The sequence below is a fragment of the Cheilinus undulatus genome, linkage group 18, assembly GCF_018320785.1.
Source record: "Cheilinus undulatus linkage group 18, ASM1832078v1, whole genome shotgun sequence".
In the NCBI taxonomy this organism is placed as follows: domain Eukaryota; kingdom Metazoa; phylum Chordata; class Actinopteri; order Labriformes; family Labridae; genus Cheilinus; species Cheilinus undulatus.
In genome coordinates, this window is record NC_054882.1 from 2,702,277 (window position 1) to 2,716,021 (window position 13,745).

At 39.5% G+C, this 13,745-nt stretch overlaps 1 protein-coding gene across 1 annotated transcript in view; it reads right to left on the reverse strand.

Annotated features, from left to right (window-relative positions):
• The window catches only part of LOC121526387 (neuronal PAS domain-containing protein 3), a 471,697-nt gene extending 459,268 nt beyond the window's left edge, over nucleotides 1–12,429 (reverse strand). The window contains exon 1 of the mRNA XM_041812958.1: nucleotides 11,834–12,429. Within this exon, the coding sequence (XP_041668892.1) occupies nucleotides 11,834–12,024 (191 nt within the window). The 5' untranslated portion in view covers nucleotides 12,025–12,429. The remainder of the gene's footprint in view (nucleotides 1–11,833) is intronic.
• Nucleotides 12,430–13,745: the final 1,316 nt, after the last annotated feature.

Here is a 13,745-nt window from a genome sequence, read left to right on the forward strand (position 1 = left end):
TGCTACAGACACGGTGTGCAAACAACAAAAAAATCCAGCTAAAAATTTGCAATCCCATTTTTGCTCTAAATTGATTGTTAATGTGGCTTTAAAATGATCTATCTGAGATGTATTTCCAACAAGTCCAAAGAGCAGAGAAAGCAAAGAAACCTGGTGGAGAGGCTGTAAAGCACCCGAGCTTTCCATCAACAGATTACATAAAAATAAGAGAGTTTAGCCGGCATGGCTTCAAACACAGAAATATGTAAATGAAGTTGTCTACATGGACGTAAAGACGGCCAACCAACCAATTCATAAAGTCTACAATAATAATAAAAACCACAGCAGGCAGCGTGCGTGTTCACTGACGGATGATTTATTTGGATGGTCGCCGTGTAAATCACATCCATGAAGCTCCACTTGTTCACCTTCTCTCCTCTCTTCTCCTGTGTCATGACGAAGACGTCACTGAAAATGTCTCACGGCCAAAATCAGGAACTTTCTGTGCTGCTGCATTCCTATCCAGCCTTTTTTACTGTTTTTATCTGTACGTAAAGGTTCTCCATTTTGTTTGGAGCCTTTAAATTTAAAGTATCATCTTTAAAATTCTGCCTATTTTCTAAAACAGTCCACTTGGTTCTGTCCCCCTGCAGACTTTGATGCTCCCACATCACAGACAGCTTATTATTCTCCCACAGAAACTAACCGCCTTCTTCTTTCTCTCTTTTTTTCTCCTCAGCATTCATTTAAATTCCTCTTTTTTTTATAATGTATAATTCATTGTAACCTAATCGGTGTGCTGTGTGATTAACCCCCAGGCTGCAGCCCTGGAAGCTTGAAAAGCCTCCCTCTCTATACCAATGACCTGTCAAGGTCAAAGGCATGCTGGGTATTCTCCACACAAACACGGGGTTACAGGCGCTGCTGTGGCAGAAAATAAAGAGCGGAGAGGGGGAACCGCCATCGTCATCATGAGCTGAACGCCTGCCGAGCGGCGTGCGTGAGGTTTAGTGTTCAGGAAAGCAGCAAAAAAAAAAAAAAAGAAAAAAAAAAAAAAAAAAATCTGCCGATCTGAAGAGGGGTTTGCTTTGAAGTTCAGCTGCATCCCTCCATCCTGGGGTGTTAAAGACGCTTGGGTTTATTCGGAAGCAGGGATGGGGGTCAGATTTACCGGGACGTGACTGGACGAAAAGCAGCAGCCTCACTGTTGATATGGCGGCACCATAACGTCAGCGTGAGATCAGCACTGAAAGGTAACTATCAGCCGACACATCAACAGGATGGATGTAGCAGAATAAAGACCGTGGAGCTGGAAGTAGGGATGTGCATGATGGTCTAGTGCAGTGGTGGGCAACTGGTGGCCTGGGGGCCACATATGGCCCTCCTCTTCGGTCACTGCAGCCTGCAAGCTGATTTCAAATATCAGGAAACTGTTAAAATGACGAGGACAGGATTTTATCAGTCATAAAAACATGACAAATAGAAACATTTTTATACTTACATTTGATTTTTCAGATATTTTAGGTTATTTGCACAAAATGAGAGATATGATTGGTTGTAATTTTTGCTGCAAAGATCTTTTATCTGCAAAAGATGCACTAAAACAACCAGCATTACCTTAAATGCATTCAAAAGCAGTTTAAATTGGCTTAAGTCTTGAGTTTAACTGATGAAATCAGGTATTAATATTTGCATTTGAGTTAGAAATATAATAGTTTGCTTAATTAAATGTAATTGAAGCTGTGTATGTGTTCCTTATGTAAAATCATCTGTTATTCTGCAATTTCAGGTTATGCATCCTTTTGGCAGTCAGAATAAAACTGTGTGGCCCATTAAGTCACCAGAGTTCCCAATACCTGGTCTAGTGGTTCTGTTGCACCCCCTAATGTGGGGGGGGCAAGGTTCAGGTCCAGCCTGTGGTTCTTTCCCTGCATGTCATTCCCCCAAATCTCTCTTCCCAGTGTCTGACTCCACAGTCCATGCATCCATCCCTCCATCCATCCATCCCTCCATCCATCCCTCCATCCATCCATCCCTCCATGCATCCATCCCTCCATCCATCCATCCCTCCATCCATCCCTCCATCCATCCCTCCATCCCTCCATCCATCCCTCCATCCATCCATCCCTCCATCCATCCCTCCATCCATCCATCCCTCCATGCATCCATCCCTCCATCCATCCATCCCTCCATCCATCCCTCCATCCATCCATCCCTCCATGCATCCATCCCTCCATCCATCCATCCCTCCATCCATCCCTCCATCCATCCCTCCATCCCTCCATCCATCCCTCCATCCATCCATCCCTCCATCCATCCCTCCATCCATCCATCCCTCCATGCATCCATCCCTCCATCCATCCCTCCATCCATCCATCCATCCCTCCATCCATCCATCCATCCATCCCTCCATCCATCCCTCCATCCATCCATCCCTCCATCCATCCATCCCTCCATGCATCCATCCCTCCATCCATCCCTCCATGCATCCATCCCTCCATGCATCCATCCCTCCATCCATCCATCCCTCCATCCATCCCTCCATCCATCCATCCCTCCATCCATCCCTCCATCCATCCATCCCTCCATCCATCCCTCCATCCATCCATCCCTCCATCCATCCCTCCATGCATCCATAGAATTACTCTGTAAAATAGATCGTCTCGTAAATCAGGAGAAACGTTTCTTTCCTATCATTTCACTTGTGTCATCAGAAATGCTACATACTAATTTATACTCAAACATGTATGCTACATACTAATTTATACTCAAAAATGTATGCTACATACTAATTTATACTCAAAAATGTATGCTACATACTAATTTATACTAAAACATATATGCTACATACTAATTTATACTCAAACATGTATGCTACATACTAATTTACACCCAAACATGTATGCTACATACTCATTTATACTCAAACATGTATGCCACATATTAATTTATACTCAAACATGTATGCTACATACTAATTGACACTCAAACATGTATGCTACATACTAATTTATACTCAAACATGTATGCTACATATTAATTTATACTCAAACATATATGCTACATACTAATTGACACTCAAACATGTATGCTACATACTAATTTACACCCAAACATGTATGCTACATATTAATTTATACTCAAACATGTATGCTACATGCTCATTTATACTCAAACATATATGCTACATACTAATTGACACTCAAACATGTATGCTACATACTAATTTACACCCAAACATGTATGCTACATACTTATTTATACTCAAACATATATGCTACATATTAATTTATACTCAAACATGTATGCTACATACTCATTTATACTCAAACATGTATGCTACATACTCATTTATACTCAAACATGTATGCTACATACTAATTTATACTCAAACATGTATGCTACATACTAATTTATACTCAAACATATATGCTACATACTAATTTATACTCAAACATATATGCTACAAACTCATTTATACTCAAACATGTATGCTACATACTAATTTATACTCAAACATGTATGCTACATACTAATTTATACTCAAACATGTATGCTACATATTAATTTATACCCAAACATATATGCTACATAGTAATTGACACTCAAACATGTATGCTACATACTAATTCACACCCAAACATGTATGCTACATACTAATTTATACTCAAACATGTATGCTACATACTAATTTACACCAAAACATGTATGCTACATATTAATTTATACTCAAACATGTATGCTACATACTAATTTACACCCAAACATGTATGCTACATATTAATTTATACTCAAACATGTATGCTACATACTAATTTATACTCAAACATGTATGCTACATACTAATTTATACTCAAACATGTATGCTACATATTAATTTATACTCAAACATATATGCTACATACTAATTTATACTCAAACATATATGCTACATACTAATTTATACTCAAACATATATGGTTCATACTAATTTACACCCAAACATGTATGCTACATATTAATTTATACTCAAACATGTATGCTACATACTAAATTAAACTCAAACATATATGCTACATACTAATTTATATTCAAACATATATGCTACATACTAATTTACACCCAAACATGTATGGCACATATTAATTTATACTCAAACATGTATGCTACATATTAATTTATACTCAAACATGTATGCTACATACTAATTTATACTCAAACATATATGCTACATACTAATTTATACTCAAACATATATGCTACATACTAATTTATACTCAAACATATATGCTACATACTAATTTACACCCAAACATGTATGCTACATATTAATTTATACTCAAACATGTATGCTACATATTAATTTATACTCAAACTTGTATGCTACATACTAATTTATGCTCAAACATGTATGCTACATACTAATTTATACTCAAACATATATGCTACATACTAATTTACACCCAAACATGTATGCTACATATTAATTTATACTCAAACATGTATGCTACATATTAATTTATACTCAAACTTGTATGCTACATACTAATTTATGCTCAAACATGTATGCTACATACTAATTTATACTCAAACATGTATGCTACATATTAATTTATACTCAAACATGTATGCTACATACTAATTTATACTCAAACATATATGCTACATACTAATTGACACCCAAACATGTATGCTACATACTAATTTATGCTCAAACATGTATGCTACATACTAATTTATACTCAAACATATATGCTACATACTAATTGACACCCAAACATGTATGCTACATACTAATTTATACTCAAACATATATGCTACATACTAATTGACACCCAAACATGTATGCTACATACTAATTTATACTCAAACATGTATGCTACATATTAATTTATACTCAAACATGTATGCTACATACTAATTTATACTCAAACATGTATACTACATATTAATTTATACTCAAACATGTATGCTACATACTAATTTATACTCACACATGTATGCTACATACTAATTTATACTCAAACATGTATGCTACATACTAATTTATACTCAAACATGTATACTACATATTATGTTAAAGGGCCTAACAGAGATGTAAAGCAGCATTTTGCAGGCTCTGGATGAAACAGGAAGTTTTTGACGCTCTGGGCCACAGCTGATCAGATGCTGTGATGTCATATTCTGTGCCAATCTCCACTGATTGGCTGAGAAAAATCATTCTGGTTCTGCTGGGGGGGGGGGGCTGTGAAGCTGAAGTGACTATGTATGGGTCCTTGCTCTATAAAGGGTTAATGCTGGTGATTTATAATGCTGATGTGTTGGGTACATATCCATCCATTCATTTTCTATACCACTTTCCCCGAATGGGGGGTCATGAGGGGGTGGAGCCTATCCCAGCTGTTGTATATTTATATTAGCTGTAAATATCTGCAGAAAAGTTCATGTCTGCAGATACCAATCCTAAAAGTAGCATGCATCCCTAGTTAACAGAATTCAATAACATACATCAATTTTAATACAGCTGTGTGGTTATTTTAGTGTCATTTAACAACATTTAAATCATAACATTATGAGTGCTTTTATCTTTAGGTTGCTTGTTGGCCTTGTGAGTTCTTCTACTGGACTGTCTTAGCGTTGCAGTGATTTATGAGGTGAATTAATCTGAAAATTCTGCATAGTCTAGTCTACATCAGTGGATTTCAAAGTGTGAGGCAGGCCTCCCCTGGGGGGCACCACAGACCTTCAGGGAAGGCGCGGAACCATAAACCTGAAAAAAGGTGATTTGCTTTGCTAACCTCTGCTGTGCATGGAGCAAAATGGATAGACTTATAGTTACTATAGGGACTATGCTATAGAGCAGCGTTACTCAACCAAAGAGCTAAATTATTGAAAAATTGGGAAGAAAAAGTAGAAAAATGGTCAGAAAGTAGCAGAAATGGATGAGAAGTGACAAAAAAAATGAGTGGAAAGTGACTAAAATGGGCTAAAAGCAGTCAAGAGTGGCAAAAATGGGCAAAAAAAGAGGAAACAAGTGGTATGTAATGGCAAAAAGTAGCTTAAATGAGCAAAAAGTGGCAAAAAAAAACTGTGAAAAAGGGCAAAAATTGAAAAAAGGAAAAAAAGAAGAGGCAAAAATGGAGAAAAAAGAAAAAAGTGGTATTGAATGGCAACAGGTAGCTTAAATGGACAAAACATTGCAAAAAATGGTCAAAAAGCAGCAAAACTGGGTAAAAAGGGGTGTATATGGGAAGAAAAAGTGGAAAAAAGGTCAGAAAGAAGCAGAAATGGGTGAGAAGTGACAAAAAAATGAGTGGAAAGTGACTAAAATGGGCTAAAAGCAGTCAAGAGTGGCAAAAATGGGCAACTAAGAGGAAACAAGTGGTATTTATGCGTAAAAGATCGTTTAAATGGGCAAAAAGTTGCAAAAATGGTAAAGAAAAAAAGGGCAAAAAATTGGATTAAAGTGGCAAAAATAAGCAATAAAATTGGGGGAAAAGGGATATTTAAAGATGAAAGGTAGCTTAAATGGGCAAAAAGGTAAAAAAAAAAAAAAAGGGCAAAAATTGGATAAAAGTGGAAAAAATGGGAAAAAGTGGCAAAAAGAAGTTGTAAAATGGACAAAAAAAAAAGATAAAGGGGTATTTAATAGCATCATAACTGAATAAGAGAGAAAGGCAGATGTTTAAGGACATTTGCAACCCATAATATCCAAAATATAGTAATGTTAATTATGTTTAAAGATTAGACATAAATGTTTAAAATGTTGTTTGTTTTATGTTTTAAATCAATTTCAATCCTTTTTGCGGTTGGGGGTCCACCGAATGAATAATTTCGTCTTAGGGGAGGCTCACTCTCACACACTTTGAAAAACCCCTGCTCTACATTAAGGGATTCCTTGCATGCACAGAACTGCCTACTATGAAATGCACTAATGCGACCTCACATGCTGCATTAGCAGAGCGACAGTATACTGTTGCAGCTTGCAGAGAGCTTTGAGATGCACTCACTAGGCTACTGCATGACACCAGTGAGACTACGGTGGAAAATAGTTTTTTAAATGAGATACCGGCTGCATCAAATCATCAATCTTTACAAATAAATGACTGTTGGAAGATTTAAAAGCCAACCCCTTGCAGTAAAGTTCTGCAGAACTGAAGTTATTTTTCTTTTTCATCCTCAATTCTCGCACTCTAAATCATTCTTAGAGGACTGAAGTTTGAGATCTATTATTTTTTTCACTTGAGAGGAATTTTTTACTGTTATTATTTTAGGCACTTTACCAGGATTATCTCAGTGCACCCTGCTGTTAAACTTGTTTAGTTAGAATAATTCAGCACCATTAAAAAGGGTCACATTTTTATTTCGTGCTCTACGTTGCTTACTGTGTGCCAGCAGGTTGTTGCAAGGATGTTTGTGGTCTGGTTTGGCTCTGATTATAAGAAATACATTTAATATATAATGCACATGCAATCCAGTGTCTACATTTGAGAATTAATCCCTCTTTCATGGTAGAATCATCTCGTTTCCAGCATGGTGCAACCTTCCTCCACCTTTATGGATTTTTGGGGAATTAAAACAGATCTAATTTGTGGATGCTGCGACTCCGTTTGTGCCTCTCTGTGTCTTTTAAGCCTTGTCCGGTGTCGCTGAGACAAAGCGCTCTCTCTCCCCGCCGAGGTCTGCCTTCTCCCCTTCTCTCTCCCCGTCTCGGCTCTGCTTACTGAGAGCAGCCAAATGGACCCGACATGGATAATGGAGCGTAATGTATAAACATATTAGCTCCCAGCTGTTTGTGGGGGGAAATATGGAGAAAGAAGGGCAGGACAACAGGGCGACGGAGATCTGAAGACGGGGAGAGGTTTGGATGAAAGAGCGGCCTGGTGCACATAATCAAACACGATGAGGTGAAGTTTGGCGTCCACCTTTAAGAGTCGTTGAGGAGTCCAGATAGGGAGGACCGGTCGGGAATGGTGCCTCTAATCCTCCCACATATGGACACAAACATACGGTTGTGTATGGTACGGGTTAGGGGGTTTATGTGTGCCCAGAATCCCCCTGCTTTAAATAACAATACGGCCCCTCATTCTGCTCGTATTTGTTGCTCTGGAGGGCCGAGACGCTCTCAGTGCACTCAGAGAGAGGCCCGGCTGTGATTTATGTTCTGTTTGCTCCCCATAGCTTTCAGACTTCACCCACACAGCCATACACTCCATAATACTGAGAGTTTTAGGGGTAATAAGGCAAGAGTGTGTGGGGTGTGTTTAAGCCCCCCCACGGCTCCTGATGATTAGAAAAAACAACCCTACTGAGCGACCGGACGGGGAGGCAATCATTCAGATCCAGAGTGGAGGAAATAAGGAAATAACAGAGGACGGATGGAGAGAACCGTCACCAGAAAACACTCTGGACCAGCTGGAAAACACTCCACACACCGGCCTCTATTCTGCTGAAAGAACTCCTGGTTTTCCCATAAATCACCTCCAGTGTTTCCACTGAATTAGCAGCACCCTATCCCGTTTTTTTTTCCACAGAATTACCTGGACCTCTTATTTCCACTAAATCACTGAGAAACCTCGCCACTGTTTCTGCTCTGCCGCTTCATCCTGCAACGTCCGAGTGTGTTGTCAAACACCAAAATAATCCCTGGACAAACTGTGGAGATTAATCCTCTTTGAGGCATCCAAGTCAGATCTTTTTTTTTTTTCTGTTCAGGTTTGCAAGAAAATTTTAAATACATGGGAAAAGGCCACGGTATTAAAGAGTTTATCCAAAAGCTGAGAAGCTTTTCCCACACACTCTCACTGCAAAGTGATGCACCTGCATCCACCCGAGGGTTAGGAATGATTCCTGAAACTTCGATTTTAAATAGCAGCTGATAGAAGGGTGTCATCTCTAGATATGCACAAAAAAAGATCTTCAAAATTAAAAAAATATAAGGGTCCACTGAGTTGGAGATGCCTGAACATAAAAACAAACATCAAGAATAACACGTCTGGTCATCTTATTTGAATTTTTCAATATTTTATGTGCAAAAAAATTAAATATTTGACTGCAATATGTTGAATAAATGTCACAGAAAAAAGAAGTGTCAATTGAAAGCCGTTCAAACAGACTTAAGGAACATTTAGAATATTTTTCCTGGAGTGTGGTGCACGACGCTCAACCTTTTCACACACACACTGCAAACGTATGCACCTGCATCCATCTATCGAGGGGTATGCATGATTTTCCAAACTTAGATTTTTAAAATCAACATAAAGGCAAGTGTCATTTCTCAATTTCTCCAAGAAAGAGATTTAAAAATCTTAGATTTAAGAGTCCACTGAGGTAGAGATGCCCAAACATAAGAGTGACAGGAAGAAGAAGACAGCGGAAGGTGTTCCTATCACTGATTTTTTTTAGCTGTCATTAAAAAAAATTAAAATCTCACAGTTATTTCTGAAATAAAAACCACATGAGGCATAATAATTTCTTTAAAGTAGGGCTGGGTAATATGAAATAAAATCATATTTGTCTATTTTTAAGCTGAATGGTCATGCAGGGTGTGCATCTTTATTTTTATCTGTGAAGAAATAAAAAACAGGAACCAAATACAGAAGAATTGTAAAGTTTGGTGTGGTTCTGGTTAAAGCAAATCATGCTGCAACCTGTTTGACTGCACAGCAGCAAAAATAAAAGTCCTAGACACCCAGTGCCATTATCAGAAACTGCAGATAAACTGCAGAAAACATTGGCAACATTCCCATACACTGAGGTTGTCCAAATTTTCTCTGCTCCTGAATACCAAATTATTTTAAAGATAACTATTTATGTCAAGGTACAGAAGCTTCAGGATCTTCAGTCATCCTTTACAAAGAAAGAGCACACACTGTCTAAGTTGTGCAAATGCACTGGCAACATATGGAAGAACAGATACAGCTAGTAAGCCAACTCCTTTACACTGCTCAAGTTGCACAAATGTGTTGGCAACTGGAAAAGTTGGATGAAATAGGCTGGCATCAAAAAAAGTAAAAAATCTTAACAATCTACTGTCATATTTCCAACTGAGAGAGAGAGGGCAATGTCTAAATTGCACAAATGCATTGGCAACATCAGGAAGAGATGATGCAAATAGTGAGTCAACTTCTACACACTGCTGAAGTTGCACAAGTGTGTTGGCAACATTTGGAAAAGTTGGTTGAACTTGCAAGCGAAGCTTTCCTTGCATTTCATCAGTTTGTCTCACTTTTCCAAATGCTGCCAAAACATTTGTGCAACTTCAGCAGTGTGTGGGAGTTGGCTCGCTATTTGCATCATCTATTCCAAATGTTGCCAATGCATTTGTGCAATTTAGACATTGCCCTCTCTCAGTTGGAAGTATGACAGTAGATTAAGATTTTTCCATTTTTTTTATGCCATCAATTGCAAAAACAATGAAGGTGCAAAACCTTTGATGCCCGCCTATTTCATCAGACTTTTCTAAATGTTGCCAATGCATTTGTGCAATTTAGACATTGCCCTCTCTCTCTCAGATGGAAAAATGACAGTAGATCGATACGATTTTTTACTTTTTTGATGCCATTTATTGCAAACATAACGAAGGTGCAAAACCTTTGATGCCTGCCTATTTTATCCAACTGCTCTAAATGTTGCCAATGCATTCGTGCAATTTAGACATTGCTCTGTCTGTTCTGGTTGAAAACCTAAGGGATTTTTGAGTTCCTTTCTGATACCACCGATCATTAATGAAGACACTCAGAGGAGCAAAACCCTAGTTGCCTGTCTGTTTTAGGCAACTGTTCTATATGTTGCCAATGCATTTGTGCAATTTAGACAATGCTTTCTCTCCTTTAGTTTGAAATAAAAAAGAATATCAATGAGTTTCTTTACAACTGTTGTTAAAATAACAGAGAGCTTGAGGAGTAAAATCATCACTCCTTGCAAGGTTTTAGCCAATTTGTCTAAATGTTGCCAATGCATTTGTGCAACTTCAGCAGTGTGTAGGAGTTGGCTTACTATTCACATCATCTCTCCCAAATGTTGCCAATGCATTTGTGCAATTTATACATTGCCCTCTCTCAGTTGGAAGTATGACAGTAGATCGATACGATTTTTTACTTTTTTGATGCCGTCAATTACAAAAACAATGAAGGTGCAAAACCTTTGATGCCCGCCTATTTCATCAGACTTTTCTATCTGTTGCCAATACATTTGCACAATTTAGAGAATGCTTTCTCTCTGCTGGAATATCAAGGAGTTTCTTTACAGCTGTTGTTAAAATAACAGAGAGCTTGAGGCATTAATCCCTGTCCTTGCAAGGTTTTAGCCAACTTTTCCAAATGTTGCCAACATTTTTGAGCAATTTAGACAGTATGCAGGAATTTACCTGCAATTTTTAGTAATCAAAATTTTAAAAAAGCCCAGCAGTGGACTTCCAGGACTTTAATTTTTGTTGCAGTGGAATCAAACATGTATCAGTATCATCTGAATCGTATAAATACACCTAAATTAAATTAAATTAAATTAAATTAAATTAAATTAAATTAAATTAAATCAATCTTAATTGCCAATGGAGTCTAAAATCTCAGATAGATTATGATGTTGTCAATAAGCACACATCTGTCAGTGGTTCTTACTGTGAACTATTTTTGACTGACTTTCAGGCCTGGTAGGTTTGATTACGCATGAGCTATATCCAAAATAAACCAGGATGTCTTCTCCTGAATTTGATTTTAAATTCTGTTAATAAGATTCTAAGTCTAGTTTTGTTTCCCAGCCTTGCTTTAAAGCAGCTCAACCAGACTTCAGGAGTCTCTAAAGTCTCCTCTTGGAGTCTATTTGTGCCTTTTTTCCTCATTTTTAAACTCTTAACGCCACAGGTAGCCTCACATACCTCTGCTGGTACGCGCCGATGCCCTGCACGCTCTGCGGGCTCCCGTTCGTGGCTCCCGGGACCGGGACAGGCACTCGACCCACCTGGGGTCCGGCCACCATCCCGCCACCTCCTCCTCCTCCTCCAGCCGCGGGACCTCCGCCCGCTGAGGCCGTCACCTGGACGCTGAAATCCGGGAAGATCCTGATCATGGTGCCACTTTAACGAGCTCTCGCGCGTGCTCCTCTCTATCTCAATCAATTGATGAATCGATTCAAGAGTTTAGACAATCAACACTTGTCCTTCTTGGTGCGTTTTCACTCGTCTTTTCTTCTTTAACCTTTGGAGGAAACTCTCAGAGAAGCTCGGATCATGTTTGCGCAAAATGAACCAATCAAAGGATCGATACTAAGGAGATTGTTCAGGTGACACTGCAGGTGCAAAACTGATCATAAACCTTTTCTTTTCTCTTTCTCTCCTTCACAGATAACCTCCGTGCTCCCGCGTGCAGCTCCACATCATGTTCCAAGTGCGTCCAGTGCGCAAAACCAACCAATCAGTGGATCAGTGCAGAATTACTGAGCTGATATTGCACGAGACTGCTAGAACAGAAACCTTCTCTGCTGTGTATTGTTAGTGATAACCTCCGTGCTCCCGCGTGCAGCTCCAGATCATGCTCGGTGCGCAAAAGAAATCGCCACCAATCAATGGATCGATGCGTTTACGGGATCAGTGAGCGGATCGGAAATCAGAAACGTGTTTCCTCCGCTGATTCTTCTTCTTCCTCACTCAGTGGGATCGATGTGGATCTGGTTTCACCGAGGACTCGCGCGCAGATCAGCCGTGTCTGTGCTGCTCTCTCCCGCTCTCACTCGGGCTCTGCATCCGTGGAAGACATCCCCGATCCCCCTGCGCCTCTCCTCCGGCTCTCTCCTCTGCCTGTGGCTCGGTGGGTGTCGGACCTAAAGGAGAGCAGCCACTCGCTCGGTCACTCAGCTCGGCAATGACATTGGTGTGATACAGCAGCAGCAGCAGCGCCAAAGTGTGTGTCGGTATGTCGAGAGAGCGAGAGAGAGAGAGAGAGAGAGAGCGAGAGAGAGGGGGGAGAGAGAGTGAGATTGAGTGATAGCGCTGTTTGTTCAGCAGGAGGACATTTCCTCTCTCTTTAATGTGCAGAAGAACGCAGCTGCTCCGCTCTCTACTTCACATTTATCACGCTGCTCTGATAATAAAGAGGATTTTAGAGAAAAGGACTCACTCGTTGTGGGGATCCAGAACATCCAAAAAGTGTTTAAATGTGAGGAAAACGAACCAAGACGTCTGGAGAATGCGCAGAAAGGAAGGAAAACTTTAAAAATTAACTAAAGTTAGAACTTGAACCGTAGTTTCCCCATCCTTTATGAAAGAAATTGGCGCTTTCTTTGTGCGTAAAAACATCCATTTTGAACTAAAAGAGTGGAGAGTGGTGCGTAATTCATCCCAGCCCTGCTTAAAATCCCCCCACAGTCCTATTAATGAAGAATGACTTTGGGATACACATGGAGAAGTGTGGCTTTGGTGCCACAAAGACGCACAGAGCATACATGGCGTAAATAAGTGAGCAGTGTTTAACAGGAGTGTGGTTTTCTCCAACTGTCAGTCTGTCAGCTGCAGCTCTGCGCTCCTCTCTGCGCTCACTGGAGCTCTGTGTGTGATCAGACTCCCCAATAAACTCATATTCACACTCTCTCTCTCTTCATCATGTCTCCTCCCCTTTCCCTCCAGCTCTCCTCCCCCCTCTCTCTCTGTATCCTCTCACTCTCTCACCCTACAGCAGCCTTACTCTGCCCTGCTCAACCAGAGAGCCGAGTAGTTGGAAAATACCTTCACAAGAGCCACAAACTACGTGGTAAAAAGTGGCAAAAAAGGTTAAAGTGGCAATAAAAATAAGTTA